The sequence below is a fragment of the Phodopus roborovskii genome, unplaced genomic scaffold (assembly GCF_943737965.1).
Source record: "Phodopus roborovskii unplaced genomic scaffold, PHOROB, whole genome shotgun sequence".
Lineage (NCBI taxonomy): Eukaryota > Metazoa > Chordata > Mammalia > Rodentia > Cricetidae > Phodopus > Phodopus roborovskii.
Window position 1 is genome coordinate 4484972 of NW_026126417.1, and position 25274 is coordinate 4510245.

The following is a 25274-nucleotide window of genomic DNA, read 5'->3' on the forward strand; positions in this document are numbered from 1 at the left end:
AAGGTATATAAGGAAGAAGCAAAGGGTCTCATGAGAGATTATGTTTTCAGTCACAGGGAAGACAATATCTCCATTTCAGCCTGGTAGAGGTAAGAGCGACTGGATGGCTATTCTTTTGTGATCTTCTCTTGAACCCATATATCTGTCTCTGGGATTTTAGTATTTGTGCTATAAAGCAGATGGGTAGACTAAGGAACATATCAGTTTTAACTTGAGCCAGTAAGTTGGTTGTTTTTTGAGTGTGGTTGGAGGACTAACATGATACACCCAAACAATGTACCAACAGTAATATAAGACACTAGAATCCATCTCTGAATACCAAATGTGACTTGTAATAAATATAGCATTGATTTCATACATTACAACTTCCTGATATATTAAAATAAAAAAATCAGCTTAAATTGGATTTTCAAACAGTTTTTCGTATAGCTCTGGCTGTCCTATAATTTGCTGTGTAGTCCCAGATTTGTCTTGAACTCATAAGCATTTGCCTGCCTCTCCATCCCCAATGCTGAGATTAATGGTATGTACCACCATGGCTGACATTGTTTTCAGTTTATATTTTTAATAATCATATTTCACTTCTGAAAAATTCACATTAGCAGATGAAGATACTGTAAGATCTGTAAACTGAAGAACACATAACCACAATAATAGACATCCATGTACATGTGTAAAAATGAACACTATTTTATGAATCATTTAGTAAATATTACTCTGATTGGTCATTTATCTAGGGTTGCAGGCCAAAGAGGTAATGATTCAGGATTCAGTCAAGGGAAAGTTGGAACATTTTAATACACAAAGTCATCTGAAGAAATATATACTTGAAACAGAACAGAGTAAAATTAAACAGACTGTGCAGGTTTTGTTTATCCATAAAGGCATATGTATACAGACATCTGCGTTTCTGTGTGACAATAACATATGATTCAGAAAGACAGAGACTGGAGAATTGAGTCTTTGGTTAAGAAAAAGGTACTATTTTTATGAATGTATTAAGACTTGAGTTAAATATCTAGACTCACATAAAAAAGTGTGGTCCTGTAACTCAGCATTTCGCGGACAGTGTCAGGAGGATCACTGAGATATTCTGACTACATGCCTACCTTCAAATTCAGTGACAGATCTTGTCTCATGAGGATAAGGTGAATAATGTTAGGAAAGGCCATCTATTGTCTTATTCTGGCTCTGTTTGAGCATATATAGGTATGCACCTGCACAGACACATGTGCACACACCATGCACACACAACATATACACTAACACAAATAATAAAAATTGAAGTAGAATTAAATGACAGGATAGAAATTATTTTCCTGTCACTAATTATACAATATATTAAAGGGCTAAACTTTTTTTTTTTTTTTACTTTGAAGAAAGTAATTTTAATTGTGGGTAGCACTAGATGTATGAGTGGCAAGTGAGGTCATTCACACCTGAAGATTGTTAGGAATTAAGGAGAGTGATGAAGAAGAGGGTAAAGGCTACGATCTACAGAGAAAACAGAGAGTAAATGAAGTCAATCAACAGGTTTTAAAAAAGTTTTGAGTTTTAATTCACTTATAGATTACATCTGTAACTTAAAATTTCCTATTGAAAATACCTATATTTGTTAGAATTTCCTGTCTAGTCTTGGAAATGACAGAACATGTGCCCTCAGCTCTGTGAAACCCTGAAACAAATGGTTTCTTTGAGAATAGGCATTTGGTTTGATTACATTTATGTGACAGTTTCCTGTGTAGTAAAGATACAAAATATGCCTATGAATGAATTCAAATTGTATGGCACTCATGAATATCTGAAGTTTATTTTGTTTCTTTTTTATTTTTTAAGTTAATTAGAAACAATCTTCTTTTACATGTCAACTCCGGTTCCCTTTCCCTCCCCTCCTCGTCTGCCCCCACCAATCCCCTATCCAATCCCCCTTTCTGCCATACTATTATCTCTGACTTCATGTCTCTTATAAAACTTGATGACCATGGCATTTTTTCTGTGAATTTATTTTTCTAATATTTAGAATTTGCTATTCATATTACAAATTTCTTCAGAGTAAGACTTTCCATGGAATGCCTCAACTTCCCCGGGGGGAGGTAGAAGGGGCAGAAGGGGGATGGGTGCAATAGGGGAAGTTGGGAGGGTGCAGGAACTAGGATTGATATGTAAAACAAGGTTGTTTAAAATTTAAATAAAATATTGTTAAAAAATTTCCTCAGTCTTCCTAGATTGAGTCCAGGTAGGAATAGAAGACAGATGAGAGAAAAGGGAGAGAGAGAGAGAGAGAGAGAGAGAGAGAGAGAGAGAGAGAGAGAGAGAACACAAAAGAGGGAGCCAATATTGGTTTGAAAAGAAAATTGGCCCAAAGAAAGGTCTAGAGACCTACAAGACTGCCGCCAACTAACAATATGAACAACCGTGGAAAGGCTACCATAAATGCCCTTCCTGGAGAGTGAGATCAACAACTAACTTATCCATGGAGCCCTCATTTAATACCTGTTGGAAACAGAAGCAAACACTCATGCCTAAACATGGAGTCGAAATAGAACCCAGATGCAGATGGAGAACACAAGACCAGGCTGCAGAAATACATAGAGACAGCTGACCTGAACAAAGAGGAGCAAACGGCTCCCCAGACTGATAGCTAGGAAAGCAGCATGGGACTGACTCAGGCCCCCCTGAATATGGGTCTCAACCAGAAGGACTGAGCAGTCTAAGGGACCTCAGACAGTGAAGGCAGGATGGATCCCTGGTGCACAAAAGGTCCTTGTGAACACATCCTCCATGGAGGGATAACTGCCTTAACCTAGAGAAAGGAGAGAAGTCCTAGTCGCTACTTCACATGACCTGTCAGATCTCCATGACCCCAACTGGATGGCATTGCCCTACATATGGAATTGGGGGGGATCGGAGGGGAGGTTGGTTAGGGTGCATGTGAGAGGGCAGAGAGTGTAAAGGTAAGGGAGGGAGGGAGGGAGGAAGGGAGGGAGGGAGGGAGAGAAAGGGAACTGGGATCGACATTAAAATAATAAATTAGAAGAAAAATTTCTTCAGAGTCATACAATGTAACAAACTGGTCTCGCTTGATTAACAATCAACATTAAAGGCATACTTTAATGCACAAATTATGAGTTTTAGAAAATATTGTATTAATTTTAAGAGTATGTTTCCATTACTATATTTCTATCATGTGGTTGTCTAGAATAGAAAAATCATCTCCAAATATTCCAAACTAAAGGTTACAAATGAGAATTTATTTTCACCTTAATTAAGTACAGATATGAGTGATGATCTGTTTATGAAACATTGATTATATTCTCATTTGCTTTTAAGCTCAAGTTTGGATGCATCCTACCTTGAAGGTAATTATTCCTGTAATTGTTAATTATGTGCTGTCTGAAGTATATAAAATCTTTATATCATCTTTTTAAATCAACCCAGTATTCCACTGAAGGGAATGTGCCCATTCTAAATGAAGCAGGAAAGACAGCAGATTCACATCACTTCATAATAGGTAAATGATATGTACAAATCATTCTGAATAAATGTCCATTAAAATGCTTGAAATATTTGCATTTGTCTTAAATTTAAATGTGTTTTCTCTGTAGTGTTGATTGTATCGTTTTATGTAAATAGTGATAAGGCCAATGGTGAAACATAACTTCTACAAAAGATCAATATAAGAATTTTAAAATGAGAGGTTCCATGTCAATGTTTCTACCTACTGTTTCAGTACCTCAAACTTCTGCATGTCCTTTTTGAACTTAAGAATTGTGAAGTTACTTACAACACTGCTAAGATCTACTAGTATTACAACTGCTTTGGGTGGCCCAGGAGCTGTAGTAGCTTCTATAATCACATACCTGGGGGGTCTACAGCCTGAGATTGATATTTGTCAGGGGTAAATGACTATCAGTTAACAGAAAAGATGCTGCTTCTAAACCTGTTAGTACGCTGCTCATGACATCCCCTGATAAAACCACACTGTCATTTACACAGTCTCTGCCTTTCTTGACTCTCATATATCCTACACTCATCATTTCTGCTCTTATTTTTATCTAAACTCAACATGGAATTGGAAAAATCAGATTATTAATTATTGCAAGCCACCACTAACATGTTTCACTTACTCTTTGCCATGTAATGTCAAATAATTTTGATTCTACTACAAATAATATAGAAAAAACTGATTGCAAAAAAGATAATGTGAAAAAAAAAACCTTTCTAGTACAGAAGTAAGAGGTAGAAATATGTAAAGATGATATAATGCAAGGGAGGATTAAAAGTCAATGGAGTAGTAAGGCATATGACAGAAAAAATTTGCTTGTTTACTTAGGGAGAGAGAGCGATATCAAGAAAATCTTTCTATATTGGAGTGGGTTTTAAAAGGTAAAACTTTCCCCAGTCCACTCCTCCTCATGGGTGTGGTGGATAAAGCTGAGGGGAGGCAAGGGAGTGCCAGGTAGAGAGGTGGGAAGGAGAACTGTGGTTGGAATTCAAAATGAAACAAAGTAATAAATTTTATGTATATATGATAATACTGCATTTGACAGTTCTCCCTGGAAGACTCATTATCATCCGTGGTCACCATGAGAGCTAACCAGCAAGGAGGAGTCTCCCAACCCAAACTGACAGGCTATTTATTTTTACACTTTCACAGTATAGTATAAGCCTTTCTTCATAGAATTCACCTCAGTGTATGGGTAGTTGATAATTTGGTTAACTATGGAAGTTTTATGAAGAATGGCCTCCGTTCCTGACCATCACTGAGTTCTTGACTAGCCCAGAGCCTGCCCCACAAAAGGAGCTCTATGAGTATGCAGAATTAACTGCTTCATCAATCTATCCTCCTAGAATCTTGCTCAGTTGCCTCCTTTGGAAGGCTGTGATGTCATTATCACACTATCACCCAAGATGCAAGTTCCCCTGGCAGCTGTATGAATAACAGTGAGCACCCCAGTACTCTGCATTATTTAGGGTGTCAGTTTCTGGAGAACTTCAAAGCCCAGTGAGAGCAATGATATCTTAATCAATTTGCCTGACACATTGACAGCAACTAATATTTGATTAGAGTTTCAGGTAAAACTCAAGTAAAAGCCACATAACATGAAATGTACCACTTTAACTGTAATTCATTGCCATTTGCATCAAGAATGTTGTACAATCATCAGTAGCTACCTAGTCTAAGAGCACTTTCATCACCTTTTAAGAAAACCCCACCCTTACTGAGCAGTCACTCTCACTCTTGCCTCTTGCCAAATGACTTTTGCTATATTTATGGTTTTACTTATGCTAGATGTTTTCAATAAGTGGAATCTTAAGGTGAGTAGACTTTGCAGACTTTCTTGTATTCTTATGGGAGCCCTTACCTGTTGGGAGGAGTGGATTGGGGTGGACTGGGGAAGGCATGGCGGGTAGGAGGAGGGGTGGGAGGGAAAATTGTGGTTGGAATGTAAAATGAAATTTTAAAGAATAAATAAATTAAAAATTACAAATGGTGAAACTTACAAGACAGTAGATGTAAACCTTTCAAATATGAGAATCAGTTGTATCAGAGAAAACTTTGTTCAATTATCAGGTATTTTTATACAAAATAATAATTAAAGGATTGTTTAAAATGTAGTGATTTGAATAAAAGTTACCCTACAATGACTTTTGTGTGATATGTTTTTTGGTATGTTTGTTCATTTAGATAGAAAGGGTGAGTTATAAATATTCTGCTCAATATTATACTTAGTTGAAATTTTTAATTTAAAACATCATTAGCAATTGTGTATACCTATATATTATTATAAAATAGTCATATTTAAAACATAATAGTTTTTCACAAGTTAACTAAATAAAAACATTTACCTACAGAATCAGACTTAGAAGTTGAATCACTAGAAGAAACACTTTCAGATGAAAATGAAGATAAACAGTCATTGGTATGAAGACATTTCGTTTCTTTTTGTTTACTACTGTTTACTTTTATTTAGTTACATACTATGGTGAGATAATAATTGCATTTTATGTTACCCAATCTTAACCTTTAATGTTTAAACTTAGAATATTCTTAAAACATAAATTAGTACATAGTCAAATATTATCTTTAGATTGTGATAATCCAAAGACAATCTGCCATTTCCTCTATATGATACTTATAAAATGAAAATATGTGATCACATAATGGTTAAACAGCTGTAATTGTGAACAAGGCATCTGTATTTGGTTCATTCTAGAGGACTACTCTTCTCATTCACTTCATGTTTGTGGTAACATATTATGAACATAAGTGTTAAGTTTTATTTATTTCTTGTCATCTATAGTTTCTTCATTTTCTCCATTGAGAGGGAGAATGGGGTTATAAGATGGTTCTCAATGTCTTTCATGGTTATTCTCCTTCCCACAGTAAGGTTTTTAATGTTTGAATGGCCTTAGTAGCTGTCAAATACAGGATTTGGAATCCCCTTTGAATATTTATGTTTGAATTTTTTGGAATGGGTGTTTTGGGGGAGGATTGACTTTGTAGTATAGAACCATAGTGAACATGTGGGGACCAGCCCAGGGATTGCCACTGCTTCTCCCTTTCCTTTCCTCAGTCTAGGATACAAGGAGAATTCTAAGAGATTCATACCATGTCCTTTATAGAAGGGAAAATGAACAAGATCTGAGCATATTGGGAGTGGGGGTCAGTGAGTGGAGAGGGAGTTAGGAGAAAAAGAAGGGGAGGAGAGGAGAACATGTGGGACCAGGGAGACAAAAGCAAAAAAAAAAAAAAAAAAAAAAAAAAAAAAAAAAAAGAATTCTCCTTGTATCCTTGTATACTATTGTATCCTACTTTCTCTAGTGGTGTAAATTATGGGCTAGTGATCTTTTGCCTTATGTCTAAAATCCATATATGAGTGAGTACATGCCATGTTCCTCTTTTTGTGACTGGGTTACCTCACTTGAAATGGTTTCTTCTACTTCCATCCATTTGCCTGCAAATTTCAAGATTCCATTGATTTTTTTCCCACTGAGTATTATTCCATTGTGTTAATGTGCCATATCTTCTCTATCCATTCTTCAGTTAAGGAGCATCTAGGTTGCTTCTAGGTTCTTGCTATTACAAATAATGCTGCTATGAACATAGTTGAACAGACGCCTTTGTTGCATGGTTGTGGATCTTTTGGGTATATGCCTACGAGTGAGATTTCCAGGCCCTGTGGTAGACTGATTTCCATTTTCCTGTGTTTCAAAATGGCTGTAAAAGTTTGAACTTCCACTAGCAGTAGAGTTCCCCTTTCTCCACATCCTCTCCAGCATAAGCTGTCATTGGTGCTTCTAATTTTAGCCATTCTGACATGAGTAAGATGGTATCACAGAGTTCTTTTGATTTGCATTTCTCTGATGGCTAAGGATGTTGAGCACTTTCTTAAGTGTCTTTTAGCCATTTTGGTATTTTATTGATAATTCTCTCTTCAGTTCTGTACCCCACTTTTTAATAGGTTCATTTGGTGTTTTGTTGACTAGTTTCCTGTGTTCTTTTTATATTTTGGAGATCAGGCTTTGTCAGATGTGGGATAATTGAAGATCTTTTCTCAGACTGTGGGCTGCCATTTGGTCTTGTCAACCATGCCTTTTGCCTTACAGAAGCTTCTCAGTTTGAGATCTCATTTATTAATTGTCTATCTCAGTGTTTGTGCTACTGGTGTTATGTTCAGGAAGAAGTCTCCTGTACCAATTAATTCAAGGAATTTTAATGTAGCTAATATTGAAGGAGTTTGTGAACACTGAGTTATGTATTTTTTGAAATAATTTTGAGGATGGAACAGAGCAGCAGAGTGAGGACGACATTGTGTTATCCATATGACTATTTCAGAGGGATATCTATACAGAGACATCAATAGATCAAAGGTGTTCCCCCCCTAAGTATGTAGTCTAAGATGACCAGCAAGTGGGGGGGGGAGGAATATCCACCATATAGTCAAAGTGCATGCTTTCATTTTAATATATATCCAATATGCCAATAAGTGCTTACCATATTTTTAATTTTTTGATGAGGAAAAGTGTATAGGATTCTCTTCTTACTAAGACTTCCTATGAAATGGAATATCTTTCTTCATCACAAAAGATTTGCATACCTACACATCATATTTCATTCCTATTTATTTGAACACTCTGTAAAGGAACACATGCAACATTTCAGCCATCCTTTTAGTCTTGCTATGTGTAAGCATTTTATACAAGACAAGTTTAGAAGTTTCAAATACTTGTTTATGTCACGTACTAACCTTTCTGTTTTGTATTAAGGAGTGTAAATCCTCTCAACACACTACCTATGCTACTCTGCCTCAGACAATTTCTGACATTGAATGACATGAGAATGTTAAATGCTGTATCATTTGTGAAATTAAATTTATTGAAAACACTTTTGCTATAATGCAAACATTTAGTATTCATTCCTTACTGAGACATTCCGGAGAGCTATAGAGCACATATTAGAGGATTCCTCTTGCCATCCAAGACCAGATTCCAAAGTCAGTGGCCTTATGACTGCAAAAAGTGTATGGATCCAGAAAGTCATAACAAATTCTTTTTTAAATGTTTTCTCCTTCAGTACATTTCTTCTTAATTTTCCACTCTAAATGCTTTTGAAATTGGAATTTTAAATATCTTGTAAAAATCAAAAGACATTTGTGAAATTCCAATTGTTGCCAGTTTTAACAGTCACCTCTGATCATCTTCCAGAGTAATGATGGTGATTTTTCTGGGACAACAGATGAATGGAGTCAAAAAGATACAAGTAGACAAAACACAGGTAGGAATGAAATGTTATAAACAAACAAACAAAACAAAACTCTTAAAATAGGACAATGATTTAAAACAAGTGATTAAGGAGCAGTACTAACCAAAGAGTAATGTTCATTTAATATGCATTAAGATATATGTTTAATTTGAAAAACTTGCTTAGTGTCAGATTGATAGGTTTAAAAATGGGATTGCTTTGTCATGATGCAATCTATTTTAATATCATGGGATGCTAAAATATAAGGAGAATAATGAAGGTGAGGTGGAGAATTAGAAAAACTGTGCCATAGGGGTGAATGCATGGGTATGAGGCAGTTGTGGATAAAAGGTAGGGGAATCTTCTAATTGCTCTTAAACTAAGCATTAAATTTAATTAAGCATCAAATTAACTTAAGCATTAAAGTATCATGTGGCAATATAACATTGGATGAATATAAAGATCGAATTTATTATCTAAATTTTTTAAGAGGTACAACAAAATTCCTTATAACTATAGAAGGAATTAACTACTTCATTAGGCAAAGGTGAATGTGTTATCAGATAAATGAAATCATGTGTGTGTTTGTGTGTATATGTGTGTGTGTGTGTGTGTGTGTGTGTGTGTATGGTATGACAATTTTAACTTTATATCCTTAAATACTGATGCTAAATAAGGAAGAGTGAAGTAAAATGATGAAAACAGAAAGAAAAAAGGCTTTTTTATGAACAGTGTATATTTAATATAATTAGAAAAGAGATGTTTACTAGAAAGCTTGAAGGACTCAGAGAATTTACTTTGGGTGGCTCTGTAAGTGACCAGTAAAAACAAAGATTAGATCCTCACTTCTTCATAGGCTTTTGCAAGAAAGAGGAACTGCAGTCAATCAATTCTCTTGATAATTTCAAGCACCAAAGAGATAATTAATTTGCACTGACCTTAGGCAGACAGGTGGGAATAATTTGAATAAGTAGCATAAGTTTTTAACTTGAGATGGTATAATTTAGATAATGTGATTGTTTAGTGAATGTCCTTGGAACAAGAGGTATCTAAACATTGACACTAGAATTCACTCTTGGATATCAAAATTAAATTATTATTCATGTTGATTGGTTTCATATTTACAGTGTTCCTGTTATATTGTACTGAATTTTCAATTTACATTTTTCTGATAATTTTTTGTTGCTGATAAATGTTCACATACAAAAAAAAGACAGAAGTTTCAGTCTCTGATCCCATGTAAAAATTGCTTTTCCTATCTGCTAATGTTCCCTTTTTGTAGAAAGACAGAAGCAGATATATTTGGTCTATTTGTCACAAATATACACACACAGAACGAATAACTGAATGATGTCAGATAGTACACTTTAATTCTCACTTTAATACCAGAAAACAAAAAGTCTGGTTTTCCAGTAATGCAAAATAAAGGTACACTAAACAATTTTTCTAAAGGGTTCTCTGATATTTCTTCTTGGGATTGTTATGGTAACATTCATTGAGCTATAGAAAGTTGACAATAACTGCATAGAGAAAATGCACAATAGGTATTGGAAATGACACTCTTATAAGGTAGTGAACAGTTTAATCAAGACTATATTTGATTCCATCTATCACTTAATTTTGTTTTGAAATTGTGCTTAATCATTTCTAGTGAAATATTTTATATGAATCCTTAAGATTATATATATGTATATATATGTATATATATATACACATACATACATACATACATACATACATACATAATGCCTTTAAAATTACACTCTGCTTGATCTAAGTGATATATTGAAGTTATTGATGGTTTCAAGTATTTTCCCAAGTCAGTAAATGTCCACGTGAAGACTAAGCATAATCAAAGTTTCATGTTGAGAAATAAAGCACCCAATTTGTATGATATTTGAGGAAAGAATTAAAAAATAAAGCTTCAGGATGTCAGATCCTTTATAATTACAATAAATTCTCAAGTAATAACAATGCCTTAGAGACTGCCTCTTTGTCCATATCATGCTTCTTTTTAGAGACATATAGATAAAAGCCTTTTGGAAGACAGTCATAGCTTGGTATCATTTTTCTTTAAGAGCATTCTTACAGCAAGCTTGTTGGTACCAACAAGAGGAAGAGGCAGAAGTAACAATTCTATGGTAATATTGCTAAATGGGAGGATATCCATGGTGATAATAGTCCACTAAGTAGAATTTTTTAAAATCGTGAAATTAGTTTTGAATTAGTTTTAAAGGCAGGAGGTACTGTTTAGCAGTAGGAGTATATAAAAAAACAAAACAAAACAAAATGAAACAAAACCCAACTTAGGTAGGTGATTCTGGGTGACAACACTTACTAACCTTGAGTGCTGGACTATATCATAGTGGATAGGGTGAGCTGGACATTAGGCATCCATGTGCTAATACACTTTTCTGCTTTGGACTGTGATGTGATAAAAATTAGCAACTTTGAGTTCCTGTCCTCTTTATTTTACCATGATTACGGACTCTAGCCTGCAATTGTGAGGTAAACTAAAAAAAGAAATAAACAAGAGAAATCTGAAGAATACGTAGATGTGTGGAACTCAGCATTTTTGTATCCAAATGAAAACTAACCATAGCAGATTCTAGTCTTAGTGGTAGGTGGAGAAATGCTAAGATTGGGGTGATGACATCCACTTACTTTCTTTCTATAACTGCCAGGAATCATCAATGTATTAGAAAGGGCATTGGTATTTAATGGGAGATAAAATTCAATGCAGGAACTTTCTTTCAATATTTAGAAGTTTTTAAGTAAATTACAGAATAATGGGTTTAATCATACATAAATATAATTCTATTTTTAACTCTCAAATTCTGCCTTATTCTTCCTATTGCTTCATATCTCCCAGCTATAGTCTTGCCTATGCTTTCCTGTTAATTATAAATATGTACAACCATTAACATATGAGAGAAGTCATATGACATTTATTTTCTGACTTATTTTACTTTGTATTTAGAACTTGCAATTCATTTCATGAAAATTATTTATAGTAATATGACATGCCAAGTATATTTAATGATAGACATTAAAGAATTCAATTCTTTAGTGTACAAACTGTTAATTTTAGTAAAAATTTATGATTTTCAAAGTTACAAACAAGTATTCAATTTCATCAGAACTTACTATGAAAATATGATTGCCATTCTGTTTACATCTTATGTTATTATTCCTTTTTGCTTTTTAGGTCAAGTTTGGATGTTTCCTAACATGAAGGTAATTATTTATGTATTTTGCCTTTAATTTTCTGTTATATATTGCCTGAAGTATACAAAATTTAAATATCCTGCTTTTAAATCAACACAGTCTTCCATTGAGGGGAAAATGCCCATTCTCAATAAAGCTGGAAAAATGGTGAACTCACATCACTTCAAAATAGGTAAATTTCTACCCCAAACTACTTGACAGATTTTGATGATCCCTCCTGGAAGGATGGGGGATGCAATGCTGGAAAGGGGGGGAAATGGATGTGGACATGGGAGGATGGGACGGAGAGGAACTGTGATTGATATGCAAAATAAGATAGTTTTTAATTTAAATAAAATTTATAAAATTATAAAAGGTATTTTAAATAAAATGTTTGAAATGCTTGCACTCTTTCCATTATTAAAGTTTATTTTCCCATCCAATATTGATAGTGTCAGGAAATAAAAGTAAAGGAAAGGAAAATGTTGTCATGTAACTTCTTCAGAAGGAACAAATTACATAATAACGATTTTATGTGAGGTTTGGCATCAATGTTTCTAATTATTTTTCATGACCATGTGTCATCTGTGTATCTAAGGATGTCTATACTTATGACACTTCTAAGATCCATCAGTTTTCAAACTGCTTTGGGTCACCTGAGAGTCATAGACACTCCTGTAATCTCATATACCTGGGAATGTCCAGCTAGAGATTAATTTGTCTCAGGAGTTATTGACTAGCCAATTAGTAGAGCAAGATTCTGTCCATCTAAATTAAAATAAATTAGTACTGTAGGTCTTCCAATGTGGGTTTTTAAAAATCTGACAGAAATTGAAATTGATTGAAAAAAAATACTATTTCTTTTTAATACATTTGTGATATATATATTTGCCACAGAATCAGATTTGGAAATTGAATCTCTGGAGGAAACTCTGTCACTTGGCAATGAAGACAAACAGCCACTGGTATGAAAATATTTCAATTGTTTAGTTCAATACTGCTAATTTTTAATTGCATAGCACACATAATAAGAAAATATATATGTTATCTTATTCAAACTTATTTTATTTTCTTATTATTTTTGCTAATATAACATTAATTATTAAGTAATTCTTATTATTCTTATTTTATTAATTATTATTAATCCTTTGAAAAGTTCATACAACAAAGTTTGATCATATTCACCCCACTCTCTTTCTCAATTTCTCCCAGACCAACACCTTTTCCTTAACCCCCTCCACTTCTTGTCCTCTTTTTATTTTACATTCTTTTATTTTTCTTTTAGAAGACACTATATCTCACAGAAAATATCCTGGTCTTCTAGTCTTACAATCTTTCTGCCTCATCTTCTGCGATGTTCCTTAAGCATTAAATCTAGACATTTAGTGCTTAATGTAGAATAGTGGAAGAGCATACAATGAACAGTAGTTCTCTACATTTTGACCAGCTGTAGTTTTCTGTAATAGTCTCTGGGTGCTACAAAATAAAGTTTCTTTGATGGGAGAGAGTGCTGCATTTATCACTGGGTATAAGTATAACAATGGAAAGCAGTGAGGGATTATGCTGCTTTAGGAAAGTGGCAGTTGTAGGTTGTCCTTTAGGTTCCATGGCCTCATCAGCTGTAGCTTGTTAGATAAGTTTATTGTAGCAGACATGGATCTCCTACTATTGCACAGGCCTTAAGTACAAGTAAGTGGTTGTTAGTTACTCCCAGGGTAAATGTGACAATATTATGCTTTCCACAATATCTTGCTATCCTGGTTCAGGTTAAATAACTATACTTATCAACTACTTTAAATATATACTTACATATTATCAAGTCAATGCCTCTCAGGGCCAGGCTTCCTTCCACAATTGGCCTTTTGGTGTTTGAGTGCCTTGAACAGCTGTGGTTGTTGCTATTGTCAACTCCAAAGGGTTTTATATTCCCTTAGTAGTATATGATAGATCTGTCATTGGGGATGTTTTCAGAGAAGACTGACTGTAGGGTAGAACTAGAATGAACATCATCAGCACCAGCTCAGGAACTGCTAGCACAGAATGAAGAAAGGAAAGGGAGAAAGCAATTTGAGCACCAGCTTTCACAAAAGAAAAGTGATTAAAACAACAATCTAACCTTCATTGGAATGAGGCAAAACAGAAATATAGTCTCTTCAATATATACTAGAATATACTAAGACAGGATTTAGTGAAGACAGTTCAATATGGATGCACAATAGTAAATACATTTCTATTTGTAGAATTAATTCAGAATTAAAACTTTTAATTGGTATTGGTATGCTGTGAAAATACTCTTTAAATATTTTAATGGAAAATTTTTCACTAAGATAAACAGTATGCTTAAAAGATACTGAATATGCCAGATAAGGTCCAAAGTGACACGAATAAGACAGAAAACCCAATACAAACGTAAATCTACACAAACAATCGATATGAAACCACAGATGATTGTAGTATGGGCAATACTGAGGGTGGTAATGGCATGATGCCATTCTACATCCAGATAAGACACTTAAGAGGACAGAGCAATGGGAGTGTTCAAGGGTAAGACCTGCCATAGCAGTGTCTTGAGACCCATCTGAACAAAGACAAGGTTTATCACATGTGTTCCTCATTTTATTCTTTGCATCCTCAGATGACCAAAAATTAAGGAGAAGAGTAAGCATCATATAGTCACATTTTATTCTCATATTTGTTGGCAAAAAATGTGCCTTGCCTGGTGTAGTGTAAATAGTTAATTAAAAAAAAAGGTATCTTCTCTTCGACTAAGCATTGCTATACTCTTTAGAAGGTCTTTTTTCATTATAAAAAACATTGACATCCTATTTATTCAAACAAAATAAAAATTTCAATCTCTTCATTAACATCTTTTTACTAGTAAAATTTTAATATATATTATATATAAATGTGTTCAGCTGTGTGCATGCAGCATCTACAAAGTTAAGAGTATTTATTGGAACTCTTGAACTACATTTACAGTGGGTTAAAAGCCACCAGGTTATTCACTGGGATTTTTATGGAATAATATGGAAGGCCGAGAATGGCTTTCAGTCACTGAACCATCCATCCTGCCTTGACATTGTGGTTTAAAAACTTCATTTGTCTATAAGAAGAGTTTTTTTCTTGTGTTTTATTCTTGAGATTACACAGTATGAATTCTCAACAACATATCTTTTGTGTCTGTTTTGTTTCTTAAACAATTTTCTGTTGTTCAATATAATTTAAAGGTAAATATTATATTTTAATCAATTGAACTTAAAAATTTAAAACAATGGGTGTTCCTTTAAACTCTACTTTTGAAAGAAAACACAGAAGAGTTAGTTATTCAGAGTTGATTCTTACTTAAATGTTTAGGAAGCTCTGCTAGTTGACTTTCTGTTTTCTCTATCCTTTTAGAATCACTTGATATGTCCAATATAATGGTGTAGGGTATTATTGATCTAGAGAGCACTTACCACATGTGCATTTAAAATTTTGTCTATCTAGTTTTACCTTCATGATTAATATTTTACTGTAATTTCTTTTAAAATTTGAAATTTGTTACTCTTAGAAATTAATTATAAAATATTTCTACAGCCCATTGCTAATATTAATTTTAACATTGTGTTTCTAAGTATCGTCCACAAATAGGTGATGGCCATTTTAATGGGAAAACAAATGAAAGACCAGGACGTAATGTAGATGGACAAATGAAAGGTAAGTATAACATTTTTTGAAAGTCATGTGACTTTGTTTAAAATTTGGGAATAAGTTATGATCCTAACAAAATAACATGTATAATAACAAAGGTGTTTAACACTAATAATTTCTATGACTTGTTTATCAAGTTTCAGCAACACAAAAGTTGGTGGAGTTACCTAAGGATCTGTGTTGTTAATCATATTGTAATGTATTCTAATACCAATGGAATGCTAATAAGGAGGGAAAATGATGAGGCATGAAAGCAAGAAAAGGAGTGAGTTCAAGGAGCAAATAAATGGTAATCAGGCACTGTGCATGAACATTTCATTAGTTATAGAGTGATTAGGTAACTCATAAAGTACACCACAGAGTGTGTGATTGCTTCTAATGTCTCAGTTTGGATGACATGTAGGATAGAAATTTTCTTGTTTTGGAAAAACTTAATTAGGTAAAGATTTTTAAAGGAAATTCCAAACTAATCACATCTTTAAAAAGTTTTATATATCACACTTTGGAGGAGACCTTGTTACACACCTATCATTTGGTTCCATATCTATTGGATTATTTGTTTGTAAAATGCAGGAGATGTAAACACTGCTAGACTTCCACTTTCTGATTAGCTAAATATTCATTAAATGGTTAATAGGTCAATTTTAGAAGATATTTGAAGAGAAAACAAGATTAAAGGAAAAGACCATTGTTGTCAGAACATTTGCTACCAGAGAAGGAAAGTTGTAAAGAAATATCAAAGCAGATTTAAAAAATAAAATAACATTTCTATCTCCTTTTTAGAATCTTGGCAAGCCAGTTTTTTATGGTTCCATAATTTTTCTGTATAATCTTATGGCATTGCTTCCATACAGGGGGTGGAATGTGATCACAATAACCTATGGCACAATAAAGAATAGAAACACAAAGAAATATTATCAGTAAAATATTTTGGAATGAATAACATTTTTATAGTGAATAAATAAAGTTGTCTAGTGAAGTGTGAAGGAAATGAAGAAATATCTCCATGAAACGTAAGTTAGTTAATTATGTGTTTGCATCAAAAAACAAAATCAAACCACAAAAAGCAATTTAGATATAAAACAACTCCTGCCCGAAGGCTCAGAGAGGCATCAGAAAAATTAATAAGAGTCAGAGGATCAGGGAGATTGATATGAGACTATGCTTCCTTGAACTGTCAGAATCTATGCACATAAAATTTTATCAACCTATCTACCTAACAACAGCTGAGTAAAAACAATGTTAGACATGCTAAAGTGGACAGAAAAAGGTCCACAATGTCCCTGCTTCAAAGAACAACTTGGAAGGAATGGTTGAGAGTTGGAGAAATATTCTTCTGGGAAGAGAACAATTCATTTTTCTAAAACAAATTCCCAGCCTTGAAAACATGCATATAAGTGAACTTTATACAGACTGAAAAGGTTGTAGTATTTAGAGATGAGTGTGTGTGTGTGTGTGTGTGTGTGTGTGTGTGTGTGTTTCTACGTGCAAAAATGATGCAAAAGGAGCCCATGAATTTTGAAGACATGAGAAGTATATGGAAGGGTTCTGAGGGAGAAAAGAAAAAGGTGGAGTGATGTAATTATATTGTAAGCTCATAAAAGAAATAACTTTAAATATTTAGAAAACACTGTTTTCAATACTGGAAAAACAGAGTTAACTCATTGTTGCTATTTACATTATTGGAAGGAAGAAGAACTTCTGAACATGGGAAGCTGTAGTAATCAATTCATGTGATAGTGTCTAGGCATCAAATAAACATAAATAATTACCACTAAACTTAAGTAAACAAGTATAACTAATCTGAGCCTCTTACTGTAACAGGCATTTGCTCTGGGCTTCCAGCTCACAAAAAATGACATGGAGACTTATTATTTAATCATGGGAGTTTGGCCTAACCTTAGGTTTATTCCTACCTAGTTCTTAAATTAACAAATATTCTTTAACCTACATTCTTTAATGTGACTCAGTTACCTTTACATTGTACTGCTTATCCTGCCTCCTATGCACCTGGCTGGAGACTCTGCCTTTCTTCTTCCCAGTGTTCTCTCTGTGTCTCTCCAGAAATCCTTGCTATAACTCCTGCCTACCTATTGGCCATTTAGTTTTTTTTATTAAACTAATCACAGTGATATGTCTTTACACAGTGTAATCAAATATCTTGCAACATTTCTCCCTTTTTTGTCTAAATAAAAAAGAAAGTGTTTTAACTTGAACCTAGTAAAAATTACATACAATCAGAACAATTACCAGGTAAGATTTACATTTATAATGTCCATTAAATTTGTTTCTGACAATTTTGAAGAAAATACTTTGTTATTTATCTTGGTAAGTTTAATGCTGTGTACCTAATTTATCATCTATGATATCTCAGGAAAACTAATTATGACTGTCTAGTCTTCAACTCCATCAATGTCCCCAGACAGATAAAATATTACCTTAGTAAAGAGCAAGTGCAGAGCCAGCGATTTCCAAAACTCATCCCATGGGAGTTCTCACCCTCCCTGGGGAGCAGAAAGGGGATTGGATGTGGGTTGTGAGGCAAGGGAGGAGAGTAGGGTGAGGGAACTGGATTGACATGTAAAACAAGCTTTTATTCAAATTAAAATAAAAAATTACCATAAAAAAAGAAAAGAAAAGAAAAAAAATGAAACAACGGAAAAAGCTGCTTGTCTGGACAGTCCCTCAAGATTATTCTGCAACACTGGGGCATCCATTTTAGGCCTAAGGGCTTAGAATATCTGACAGACTTTTCTGTGAAGCAACAATTTTGGAAGGACTGTCATATCCTTTCTTGGCTGTTGTTTTGTTTGTTTGTGTCCTGTTTGTCCAGTTTGGATAGAATATTGTCAACAGTAAAAGTAAGAACAATTTCTTGCCAAATAACTAGATTTTGCCACAAGGAAAGCAAACTCCATATATATGTTCTCTGATGGCCATCATCTTTTTTTGAAGTAAATTGGTACTACAAGGAACACACATGTCTCACTGTTATGAAAAGCCTTATGTTACTAAAACATTTTTAATGCCATATTCTGTAGCTCTTTGAAGTGTTTGAAGATCATCTATCTATCTAAAACATATCTCTATAAGTTTGATTACTATAGATGACAATTAACCTGTTTTTCTTTATTATCATAGTTTTTACGACTATAACTTTACATTGCCCTTTTAAATAAGCTTCATAGGTATGACACCTTAAACAAGAATAGAAGCATATCGACCATGAGGTTTAGTGCATGGTGTTGGTACATAGTACTGGCAGATGGCACTGACAGCTGGCTCCAAGTCACAGGTGGCAGCTGGTAGGTGCATCTCTGTATGCTGTTGATCACCAGCTAGCCGAAGAGACTGCAGGACTAGGAAGCCACATTCATCTCCTTGTCCAGATTTTTTCTTAGCTATCTCAGGCCTTATGTAGATATGTATACATGGCTTGACATTGGATGCCTTAGGTAGATAGATAAATTTTTCTTTGGGCCACCAGCTCACAAAAGATGACAGAGAGACTTAATAATAATTATAAAAGCTCAGACTATAGGTAAGACTTGTCACACTAGCACTTATAACAACAAACACATTTCTATTCATCTACATGTGGCAATGTGGTTAGTGGCTTTTTTTTCTCTCCTGTATGTCTTGCTGCTTTTCTCTGTCCAAAAGTCCAGCTATAGCTTCTGCCTAGATATTGGTCATTTAGATTTTTACTAAATCAATCACAGTGACATAACTTTACAAATTGTAATCAAATAGCTCACAAGATCTTATGTTTATTTTCATTTGAGATAAATTTTAGATGGCAGTGATTTAGTGGACATTCTTTGAGGACTCACATAATACATACAAATAATATATTCTTGGGAAGAAAGAGTTTATTCTTTTTTCTTTGGCTTTTTAGCCTGGGTCCAAACACAAGAGTCCTGTGCTTGCTAGGCAAAGACTGTAACATGTTCTAAATATATTAATCTGGAAATTCAGTTCATAATTTTTGATAATCATATTTCATCATTGAAAATTTATTATATATACTTTGTTCAACACATAGTTAATATAATGCATTTTTATTTTTATTTTTTGTGATTATTATATAATTTCCTAATTGAACCATTCCCTTTCCTCCTTCCAAACTCTCTTATGTTTACTTCTATGCTCTCTTTCAAATACCTGACCTCTTTTTTAAGTTGTTGTTGTACACATATATGTATGCATATATGTTGCTAAACTCATCAATACAATCTGCTCTGTCTGTATAACATTGTAATGGGAATATGGATCTTAGAGAAGAAGCTACAACCACTAGTCTACTAAACCAGAATATAATAAGATTCTTTTTAAAGGTCTAAACTCAAACTAGAAATACCAGGAGGAATAGCCATGAGAGTAGCAGACAGACATGCAGGTGGGAAAAAGAATATTTTATAATATCTTACATTATAATATCTTATAAGTGCTTATATTAACAGGACACTGCTTTTTAGGACACCTGGCTAACTCATATCCAATAATCCTCAGATAATACATAGCTTATCTTAATATTGAAAATCTATTATGCACTTTGTGTTATAAGAGATCAATATGTTTTCTCAGGAAAATGTATGAAAAAATACATGTAAATGTACTTAAATTGGTTTTTAATGTTTAGTCAATATATTTTCTCACATTGTTCTCAATCAACAGCAGAATTCCAAAGCACAACCAGCAAAACTAAAATTCCCCAAAGTTGTGATAGTACCACTGAAAAAGGTAACCACCTTTCTTTGAGTTCCATACTATGTCTAGTTGCTAATGTTCATTTTGGTATAATTGGTTGTCTGTCTTTTCAGATACTGCAAAGAAATATTCAAACTTGAAGGTAACAACTTTTACACTCTTGGTCAGGGTTATACATTGTATTTTGTAAACTATGTAATACTTTTATAATTTGTTTTGCAATTCATCCAGACACCTATTGAAATTTGTGACCACCTTCCATATAAGTGCTTAGAAGTGAAAGATGAAGGAAAATTAAACTCAGGTAAATCCTCAACACCAATTATTCTGGAAGAAAGCTCTGGAAACTATTTGAAATGCTCACATAATTCTAAATTGTAATTTCGCTGATCCATAAATTTGGGCTCAATAATACAAATGCTTTTGTTGGCACAGGAAATACAGGAGGGCTCCGGGTCTTAAGAAAGAGCATCTTTACTGATTGTTTCCATCTTTTAATGTCACCATCAGGCAGATAGAGGAGTAACAGCACAGTGAGATCTCTGAGGAAAATTCATGTCCCAGCTATAGAGACAGACTCCTTGGTGGGGTTTGTTAAGAAAATCAGGATGCTTTTTGCACTTTTTGAAATTAGAGGAGCATCAGTAGTTAATTTAGTAGTTAAAGCCCATACTGAACTACATGGGTAGATTATGTGTTTCAAGAAACATAATTTCAATTGTTTATTCCTTTGGATATATTGGCTATCTACATCTATTTTATATTTTAGTTTATGTGTCAGCAACTTCTTCACCTAGAATCAGTCATACATTCAAGTTTGCAGCAACAAATTACAAATGGCACCATATAATCTGACACATAATTTCCTTTTTTCATACCTTACAAATTACTGTAACTTAATAATCAAAATTTCCTAGTATAGTCACTGGAAGCCCCATATGCTAAGTTAAATGGACATATAATCCCATTATTGGTCTTCTCTTCATATTTATACTTTTTAAATATTTTAAGATTAATTTTAGGGATAATCCCAGGGTTTCACAAATGTTAATTATAGGTTTTACCTATAAGCAAACACATCAGCTACATTACTTCTTTAAGAAAACATTTTCTTTTGAAAGTTTAATACATGAGTACTGTGTTTGCCTCATTTCCACTCTTGCTTTTATTCCTTCTAGATCTTCCTTTTCACATCCTCTCACAAATTTAAGACTTCTTTAATTATTGCTACATGCATAAACACATACATACACACACACACACACACACACACACACACACACACACAAACTAAACTACTGATGTACTTGTGTGTGTGTGTGTGTGCATGTATATTAAGGGCTGACCACTAAGCATTGGATGTATGACCTTAGTATGTTAAAGAATTTAGATCAGGCAATACCAAGCATCCTTGAGAGTTCAGTCACTAGAAAACTGACAATTTAAATACAAGTGACTTAAACACATCATTTATATCATTTCACGTCTTCTGTCTTACCATTAGTAAAGTACTGAGGATGATTAGATTCTTCAGGGATCAGTACTAACACATTTATTATTTTAGTAAAAAAATTTTGTGTTCTGTGTACTTGTGAATTCATATCACATTTTAGGATATGGTCCATGATTTAGGGATGCATGATCTCTACATTGCAACGTTCCTTCTAGGAAATCACTTCCACCCATTTATACACTTGTTCTACAAATATGCATCCTTATCACATTTAGAAGCTATATCCATCCCAAGCAATAACATACAATATAAGTGTACAGGACTTATGAGATCCCCACAACCTGACTTCTGTCCATTGTTTTGTATGCAGCCATTCCTTCATCTACCCATTCATCCATCACTGCCATAGTGCTGAGGAGGTTATCACACTCTGTTATTAGACCAACATATATCTGCAGTTGGCACATCTCTTGCTCTCTTGTTCCTGTGTGACATGCACTTGAAATTGTTGTTCTAAGTCTGACTTGGCCATTCATTAACTGTTATATATGACCCAATATCAAGAAAACCCCAAAATCTTGTGTTACACTCATTAAACTCCAGGGCCAGCCCATAGAAGGCACATGACAAATAATTTTTCAATTCAGTAACAATTGTTATACAAATACAATATTCAAGATTGCCAATTCATCAGAAAAAGACATTTAATATAGTTTAATACTAAAATAACAAAGATTCAGATTAAAAGTTGAACAAACCCTAGGCTAATGCATAGGAAAATAAACAAAGATATAGAAGGAAATAGAAGTATAGTGGAATATCAAAAATTATTAAACTCATAGAAACTAACATTTCAGCTGTAAAAACATGATGTTTTCAATGAAAGTTTTGCAATAGTAATTGGGTGATAAAATGCCCAGTTAGTTTTGAGATACCATTCCATTAAGGTAGAAAATATATTCTGCATGACTGCATTTGATTTTATACGTGTATATGTTTCTTAAAAGTGTGTTGCTATATGTTTATATTAATTTACATTTAAGTTGCCTTCATTTCTTGAGCATGGAACACTATACTTTCTAAGTAATGTGTTGAAGCTCTTCATAAAAGACACATTTCTTTCCAATTTCAAGAATTAGCCAGACAAAGGTTAAACATATATGAAACTTCTGACTAGGATGTTAAATGCCAATTGGCATTTAATGATAATTGGAATTATCATCAATATTTTAAAGTTTCTATGTAAGGTCTAAAATTCATGCTACCTGTTTTCCATTTTGTATTAATTACACATATGTTTGTGTCATCAGAACGAACTTTAAAATATACATCAGAGGAAGAACAAAAATTTCTTGATGCCACAGGAGAGAACCAACCAATGGTACTTATGTGTTTTATTTTTAATAATTAATATGATATTTAAATTAATATATAATATAAAATAAGTAAAAGGTGCCTTCACACTGTCCTGAAGAATCCATAAGTGGTAATTTGATATTTCAATACCAATTTAACTAGTTAAGAAAATGAGCATATGTATGACTAAAAATCCTAGAATCTGAGTCATGTCAAATGGTTATCATTCCTAATAAGTAAAGCCTTAGGTTTCTTCTATGAGTCAGTACTGACATTTAAGTTTTAATTATTCAATCAATGAATCATTGATTCTCATTCTAACATGTCTTTAAGCAATCTGGACCAAGGGGTATTGTTCATTTATTTGCTGTTAAAGATCAAAGAGAAGACAACATGGGAATTAGTCAAGAGAAAGGTAAGAAATCTTATTATAAAATATCATCTGGTGGATGCTTATTTTTAAACAGAACCAGAAAACTCTGCTAGCCTAGAAATTTAGGTACTAAATATTAATTAAATATTTTAATATATTAAGTGACAACAGTATAATTATTTTATAAAATTCGGACTGGAGCAATCAATGGCTTAGCTGTTAAAATGTAGGCTCATAGCCAAAATAAATTTAAGTGAGGAAGGTTACTAAAAATAAGCATGGCAGGTCTCTCACACCATGGGGATTTTAGGATCTAATGGCAAATAATGATGAGGGCAATAATGGTTATTAAAGATAGAGATAACTGAGTAATGGAGGAAAATTAGGTAGGTTTATATAGGTAATGGTGTGGATTTTTTTTTTTTTAAATCACATGAAATGAAGAACAAACATGAAGTGAAAAGCTATTATCAACATATGTTTGTAAGGTAGAACTAAGTGTTTCATCCATCTTGCCTTCTGTAAATATGGTGTGGATTGAAGTTATAAGGTGTTGAGAATCAGTCATATGTACACTAAATCACACAAAGCATCACTAAGTCCAAAGATAATTTAGCGTATATTTAGCTTAGGAGCCTCAAATAGAAAGAATCCAGAGTGTAGATTTTGTGTGTGTGTGTGTGTGTGTGTGTGTGTGTGTGTGTGTGTTTATGTGTGTGTGTGTGTCTGTCTGTCTGTCTCTCTAATAATAGTCAGCAATGACAGCTACAGATTAAAATACCATTATAATGGTTAAGCGTTCTTAGCTCTTTCAAATTGGGTGAAAGGATAGGCCGTACAAGCAACATTCTAGATCTCATTTTATATGGTTATAATACATGATTTGTAAGGAGAGACTGTGCTGACCAGATCTGTTCATATTTTCATAAACATCTAGTTTGGAATTATGTTCAAAATGAAATTTGGATTAGGTTGCTCTGAGATGAGTTCTTTTAAGAATTTTCCAAGTGCAGATCCTATTGCACTCCACAAAAAGTCTGTATAATGCTTGTGTGGAAACCTTAAAGAAATCTATAAACAAATCCATTGGGTAATAGTTCAAAACAAAACAATGACTCCTTCATTTCCCTACTATTTAGAATGGTTACAGTCAGAGCAAATGAGCCCAGAGAGGCAAAAACTGCAATTCCACATGGTTTATAAGATTGTTCATTCTCTATCAGTCTATATGCTTCCAGATTTGTAATTCCAATTTTTACCACCTCTGGGTAGAGAAGAGAGGGATTTGTCAGATAAGTTCACAGAAGAATGTAGAAGGGATGCACAAGTTACATTAAGAAAGGAGAACTGAAGGAGGACAAAAATCACTACCTCTGCAAACTTTGTGTTAATTGTGAAGAAAGGAGATAATACTTTCCAGAAGGCTGCAGTTTCGTTTCTTCCCATTAAAAATGTGATTTCTGATGCATAGCTCCTTGGAGTGACAGGGAAATGGAGATATTTGCTGAAAAGTGGCAGCAACTACACTGTAAGTAATGACATGTCAAAAACATAGAATTCAGTATATTAGGCATTTAAGTGCCATTAATTTGAATTCTGAATCGTGCCTTCTGATTGCCATAATATCTGATCTTTGAGTAAGCCAATTTGTTCCCTGACATTGTATGCCATATCAATGTAATTTTGAAAATAAAAAGCACTTTTTAAATTAATTTTAATAGTGCATCTTATATTAAGTA

General features: G+C 33.6%; 1 protein-coding gene across 1 annotated transcript in view; it reads left to right on the forward strand.

Annotated features, from left to right (window-relative positions):
• LOC127221716 (uncharacterized) overlaps positions 1-25274 on the forward strand; it is a 165293-nt gene that overhangs the window by 21063 nt on the left and 118956 nt on the right. The window contains 9 exon segments of the mRNA XM_051183729.1: positions 3439-3511; positions 5857-5924; positions 8710-8779; positions 11955-11983; positions 12074-12146; positions 12851-12918; positions 15568-15649; positions 20286-20386; positions 23496-23577. Of these exon segments, the coding sequence (XP_051039686.1) occupies positions 3439-3511; positions 5857-5924; positions 8710-8779; positions 11955-11983; positions 12074-12146; positions 12851-12918; positions 15568-15649; positions 20286-20386; positions 23496-23577 (646 nt within the window).